Source organism: Erigeron canadensis, chromosome 4, assembly GCF_010389155.1.
Source record: "Erigeron canadensis isolate Cc75 chromosome 4, C_canadensis_v1, whole genome shotgun sequence".
Classification (NCBI taxonomy): domain Eukaryota; kingdom Viridiplantae; phylum Streptophyta; class Magnoliopsida; order Asterales; family Asteraceae; genus Erigeron; species Erigeron canadensis.
The window spans coordinates 30,988,132-30,994,946 of NC_057764.1; the positions used below are offsets into that span (position 1 = coordinate 30,988,132).

The 6,815-nt window shown below is 33.8% G+C and overlaps 1 protein-coding gene across 1 annotated transcript; it reads left to right on the forward strand.

Moving 5' to 3' along the window:
- The first annotated feature begins 894 nt into the window (after positions 1-894).
- Positions 895-6,479, forward strand: LOC122596647 (putative receptor-like protein kinase At4g00960). Its single transcript, XM_043769260.1, has 6 exons — positions 895-1,119; positions 1,375-1,511; positions 2,580-2,787; positions 3,663-3,897; positions 4,748-4,898; positions 5,734-6,479. The coding sequence occupies exons 1-6, from the start codon at positions 1,056-1,058 to the stop codon at positions 6,247-6,249; spliced, it is 1,311 nt and encodes a 436-aa protein (XP_043625195.1). The 5' UTR covers positions 895-1,055; the 3' UTR covers positions 6,250-6,479.
- Positions 6,480-6,815: the final 336 nt, after the last annotated feature.

Consider the following 6,815-nt stretch of genomic DNA (forward strand, 5'->3'; position numbering starts at 1 on the left):
ATTTAAAAAGTTTTTATGGTAACTCTAAACCTTTATAAGAAATTTGTATAATATATAAAGTATATAAATTATTTTTCTTAAATTGATGATGATGAAATCATGACAACGATTTTTAAATTCAAAATTGACTATTAGTTCCGTGGTATCATAAATCATCATATAGATGTCATCTTAGAAAGACTGTCGAGTATCATGTTAGTCATAAGATTATTTAAAAAGTAAATAATAAAAAAAAAATGTAGACAAATTAGATCATTTATTTATTTAAATACTAGCAGAGAGTATTAATATATCTTGGATAGTGATGATGGTGGTGGTGAAGATGACATATGAATGTATGTGTGTGAGAAAATATATTGGGTTTTAAGTTTGGGAGAAAATTTTTATTTTAGTAGAATAATATTGGATTCTAAATTATAAGAGTATTTTGAAGTTATTATAAAATTATAATATTGAAAAGGGAGGGGATAATGTATTATAAATAACAATAAAAGAGTAGGATTTTTTAATTGGACATATATAATTTTTTTTTTTTTAATATTTGTTCCACAAAACCTGTTAGAGCCTTGTAATTCGCGTGTGTGAAAATTTTATAGAAAAATTCTGCAGGCTTCATTATGAAGAATCGAACTCGATACATTTCGGTAAAAACCTGAAATACTTGATCTGCATTGGCCCAATATATTTATGTTAATCGAAATTATTCTTTACGCAACTCCAATATTATTTGTTTTTGAACAAATCTTTAAACTAATAAAATTAAATTAAATAAAAATATTGATTATCTATCATCCATCCGGCATCCACACGCGCAAATCTTATTTGAGTCAACGCATTGTGGTTGACTAATTCTTCAATTTTTAATTTCTGCAAATCTCTGAAACATTCATCTTAAAATCAACAACTTTCATTAAACAATCTACTTTCTTCAACCTCTATATAAAAAGCCAAAATATTTCACAATTCACAACTTATTTCTGCTGCCTTTCCGTTGTCCTTTTTACAACAAAGACACTAATTTCTTAACTCAATGTTTTGTCTAGTTAGCAAGCAGGATGACCAAATCCAACAACTTCTTTCACTATTTGGTCAAGCCCTTCAAGTTTAGTTCAAATAAAGGTAAATTCTCAATATTATCATTTTGCTAACCATGATCCTTAGTTAATTCAATTAACCCTGCAGTAAAATGTTGTATAATAACAGTCCCTTGTGCAATAATTTTCTGCTGTTAGAAAGATAACAAAAATTTAACACCCATATCAAGATTTCATTAAAGATTAAAACTTTATGTGTTTTTTGATTAAAATGGTATGTTCTTCAAGAATCTTGTTTTTATTTGTGATATTTTATTTGGGGTTTTAAATTGAAATTCAGAAAGTCAGGATAATGAGCTGGAACAGATTGCTGCTCAAGAACAGAAGATATTTTCATTTCAAACTTTAGTTATGGCAACCAAGAATTTCCATCCAGATAATAAGCTTGGTCAAGGGGGTTATGGCCCTGTTTTCAAGGTTTCATTCATCTCTTTAGAATGTGCACTTTTGGTCTTTTGTGTAGCTTGTTTCCACCAATTTGCTTGACGTTTGCAGACCGGTCGGGGGACCTTGGAATGAATAATCGACTTAAAAAGAGAGTACTCGGGAAGTATTCAGATAGAAATCTTTTATATATGTATTACACATTGACATGTTCATAAGACCGTATAAGTATGTTTAGAAACATTAAGACAGTTGTTTAAACACTTCAAATTGATTTTTTTCCCCATCTTTGACTGAGTTAACACCGAGTTTTGACTGAGCTTGCCGATTTATCTAATTTTTGACCAAGTTGTGGACCATGTAGTAATTAGTCTGATATTACTTAACTCCCCTCAGTCACTGACGTTGTTGCAAGTACCCGGCCATGGGATTAAACTTACAACATTGGATAGTTGGATTCATTTAGGCCATTTAACATATGTGTCTAATTGGTTTAGCATCCCGGGGAAGGATAAGGATAAAGGTTTCTTGGGGAGAAAGGGTGAATTTGGTGCTCACTCATGTCTCATGTACCAATTTTACACTTTGATGTCCGAAAAAGTTTGGTGCTTTAGTTTGGAAAAGTGTTGCATCAAAATGAAAAGTTTGGTGCATCAACACGTAAAAATGTCAGTGACCTGTTGACACTAAAATAGTTTTACCCTTGTATTCAATAAGGCAAAACATTGAGTTTTATACGTGTAAAGTTTAAGGTTGTGCGAGTATTATAGGTTGTAATTTTGACTTGTTTTAAGTTTCTATATTGGTCTCTAACTGGTCAATTAGATAAAATCAGAAAGGATAGTCATCACACTGATTCAAAGCCCTCCAAGTGTACTTTAGTGCAAAATACCTCATTAACCAATTTAGCAATTTATATTAGTGCGCAAAAAGTGTTTTTGGTCAATGCAACGCAGCCCAACACGTTTTGAATCTTACCAAAAATTAACTGTCTCTGACTAGTTACTCATATAGTAGTCAACCTACTCTTTTTGCCAGCTAGTGAGTATTGTGTTGAAGTGGGGTTTAAGGTTGTACTCGATTTGGTGTTTGGATGTGTAGGGAAAACTGCAGGATGGGAGGGAGATTGCTGTGAAAAAGTTGTCAAAACATTCAAGTCAAGGAAAAATGGAGTTCACAAATGAGGCCAAACTACTGGTGCGGGTGCAACACCGTAATGTTGTGAGCCTGTTGGGGTTTTGTGGGATCCCGGAAAAGCTTCTGGTATATGAATACGTTGTTAATGAGAGCTTAGACAAGCTTCTCTTCAGTAAGTTCCGCCCCTCTTTCATTGATTCTAGCATTTTCATTTTTACATTCGTGAGGAATATTGCTAATGGTTTCACGTACATTGTTTGAGTGTCAAACAAGATACTTTTTAAATAGGAAAAACTAACTTGTGGTGTTTTTGTTGGTGGCTTAAAAATGAATTACGATATGTGATATTTTTATTTGAACAGCTACTAAAAAAGATTCATGCAACAAGCTTTCGAGTGATAGTTTTAAGACATGCACGAGGGCTTTGCCTCAAATATATTATAGGTGTGTCATTTTGATCTTCAAGTTCATGCTCATTGAACGAGATTTAGGATTGTCATAACACATTGAACTCCTGTGATCTTTATACAAGTCTCTTTAGATGTGTTAACTAACCCCTTCTACGGTCTATAATAATTAATTTAGTGGTGGCAAATACGAACTGTTCAAATATGACAGAGTCCAGTCAGGTTATGTTCCATCCGTAATAGAAAGAAAAACAATGGCTAATAAGGATCGAGGAAGTGGGTCAAACAAGTGGAAAGTATTTAGTATTGTTAATGAAACTTCACAAAATATTTTCTTTGAAAAGATTTATTATTGCAAATTTGCAATAGTATAAATGTTTGACGCTAATTGTTTATATAAATATTAAAATCAAAAAAGAAGTTTGTGTCAACTTCAGTTGATCTGGCCAGTTTTGACCTATACAAAAAGTAGTCATTTTCAGCCAAACCTGTTTTAAACAGGTTTCACAAGCTATCGTACCTTTATGCCTTTTTACCTCTAGTTAACATTAGTTTAATTGTGTGTGTGTCTTATTCTTGACCTGGTTTGTTTGCTAGTTATTTCGAACTCTTGATGGTGATTATGATATTCTTCACTTAGATCCAGGAAAACAAGACATCCTAGATTGGAAAAGAAGACATGACATAATTTGTGGTGTGGCACGTGGCTTGCTTTACCTTCATGAAGACTCACACGATTGCATAATCCATAGAGATATAAAAGCTAGTAATATTCTATTAGACGAGAAATGGATACCAAAAATTGCGGATTTTGGCATGGCTAGGCTCTACCCTGAAGATCAAATGCACATCAACACTCGTGTAGCTGGTACCAAGTATGTTTTTACTTGGTTAAATGATAGCTAGTTATAATATGGAGTAACAAATACATTCATCTCTGCTTTTAGCCAGTTAAAGGTTGCAATATACGCGAGTTGAGTGGGTTGGTTAACATGTTTAAATGGGTAATATTTTTGTTGGGGTCATAATAGGTCAGCTCAGCTAAGGTCAACCGAAACCAGTTTTTTGTCCAAATTTTTGGTAAACAATCAGTGTATTTAATGATCACCACATTATATTCTTTCAATGATAAACTAATCTTCCAGTTAACCTTTGTCGTAAGGTTGTATGAGTTAAAGATACATGGTGAAAATGTTTAAGTTTTCGACTTTTTAGCCAATCTTTTTTGTTCAACCCGTCAGAGATGAGCCATTACTTGAATCGATCAATTCATAAATAAATGATTCAAAATTGCCACATCTATCACCAATCATCCAAGTAAGAATTTTGGTATGACAACTATTCAATCCTACATTTAGAATGTTATCTGGGCGAATTATTTTTCCAATCATTTCCCGGCATGCAGAACAACCATATGACTTGTAAAAATGCAAACAATCCACCATAGGCTACCATGTCCTTGTGTTTTCAATTATCAAACTCGTCACTTCATTGCCTAACAAGTAACAACCAATCAACCATTATATTTTTGTAAACCTTTAGCTAATAATAAAAAGGATTGCAATTGCCAATTGTTCTTGACCTTTTCTTTTACTTGTAATATACAAGTACAGTAGTTGAAAATCTAGTTCACTCAGTGTTTTCTTTGTCATACTGGTAAATGGTAAATTTAAATCTCGAACATCCTTGTAAGAACTTCTAATGAATTAATTTCCTTTGTTACAGTGGATATATGGCACCAGAGTATGCTATGCATGGTAGTCTATCTGTGAAAGTAGATGTATATAGCTTTGGAGTCGTGGTTCTAGAGCTCATTAGTGGTCAGAAAAACTCGACTTTCAACCTGGACCCCGAGTTCCAAAGTCTACTTGATTGGGTAAGTACTCAACTTTTTTTCTTTGCTCTTGTTTAAACTTCATAAGGTATTTATGTGGGTGCCTAAGTATTACAAAGGCCACTCTCAAGCCAACCAAGTATCAAAATTTAGTTTGGCTAATAACTATTGAGGCCAAAAGTTGACTGCAAATTGTAAATCGAAAGATAAGGCTGACTTAAAGAAAGTCCAGATTTCGACGTTTCAAAAGTTTATAACCTATAAGTATGTTGACATCTCATCAAGGGTAGTTATGTCTTCTCAAAAAACAATTACGGCATTTTGCCATCAGCCAGGTATTAGGCAGGATTGGTGTAAATCAAACCAAACTGTTACTTGGGTGGCATGTAATGTTGTTTTCAATTTGTGTGGTTTAGTGTAACTGTCACTTGGATGGTCTTACATCATCCAGATCTTTAGAGCAAATGACGAAAAAAAACCTATTTCACTTGTTGAGAAGGTGGGTCATGACCACTATCATACCACCCCTTTTTGACATGTTTCTTGCTTATATATAACAAGAGCCATTAATCGATCATTGTTCCTAAAAAAAAAGTTGAAGTTGGATGTTTCGTTTTCTGTGATATATGTTATGAAATTCAGGTATAATACTAAACCTATTTTTGAGTTAATATAAGTATGTGGTTTGTTTTTAGTATATCTGGTAATCCCTGGTCATGAACCATAGATACAGAATAAAAGTGGTGACATGGTGGTGGTGGTGGTGGTGGTGACATGCAACATTCCTTTTCCATGTGTGCCAAACATCACTTTTGTGTTATTTGCGCAAATTTTATGGTGAACGCTTAAAAAATCATAGCATGGTGTAATTTTACAGGCATATAAGCTATTCAAGAATGGCAAAAGCCTTGAAATTCTGGAATCAACGCTGGCCTCTTCAGCAGATCCTGATCAGGTTTCTGCTTTCATTCAAATTGGATTATTATGTACCCAATCTGATCCCAAACAACGGCCCACCATGCGTCGTGTAGTGATGATGCTATCCAGGAAATCAGGTGCACTAGATGAACCAAATCGCCCCGGAATCCCAGGTACTAGGTATAGAAAGCCTGGAAGACCAACCACATCATCCTCATCAGCCGAGACTTCTGGTGCATCAAGTTCCCAATCCTCCATGGCCACCACGACTTCCACCACCACTAGCACCCATCATACACAGGCTTTTGCGGCATCACATTCACATTCTCCTACCACTCTTAGAATAGGTTCCCCGGCTCATGGTGGTTCACATTCTGTTCCTCATCGGAAGTCTCGAAGTTCTGGCTTTGTGAGTTCAAGGTCAGATCCTCATGGTAAACGCCCAATGAAGATTCAAGATTCAAGATTGAAATGATAAAAAGAATAGATATTTTTTGTTGTTGGTCTATAGGAACACAATCATTTTGTATAGCAAGAGATTAGTGTCTACTTTTTTTTTTTTTTACACAATTGAAGGTATGCATAGTTAATGAGTTAGCAAGGGCTGTAACTATTGAGTATTAACCACTTAGAGGGTACGAATATTTTACTTGTACATGTACATGCATTTTAATTTTTTTAATGTTCATCATTTTTTATATTTTCTTTTTAAGTTGTAAATTTGGACTCCTTAAGTTGTACTTCAATTTATTTAGTGTACCTGTTTGTGATTCTTATATGTTATAGCTGATTCAATCATTAAGACATTATGTAGAATGGCTAGTTGCCACTCTTAATCATAGTTTGCTGTTTATATTATTTATTATATGTGAAATGTTAATAGTAGTGATGAATAATGAGTCTCCAAGTTCAAACTATATTGTTACACGGTATTGACTAAAGGTTGACACTTGACAGTAGTGTCCAGTCTACTTGTCTCTTTGAAATGTTATTTTGGGTTTATCAAGTTTTATTGTAGTCTTCTCATTTCATTTCGAGTTT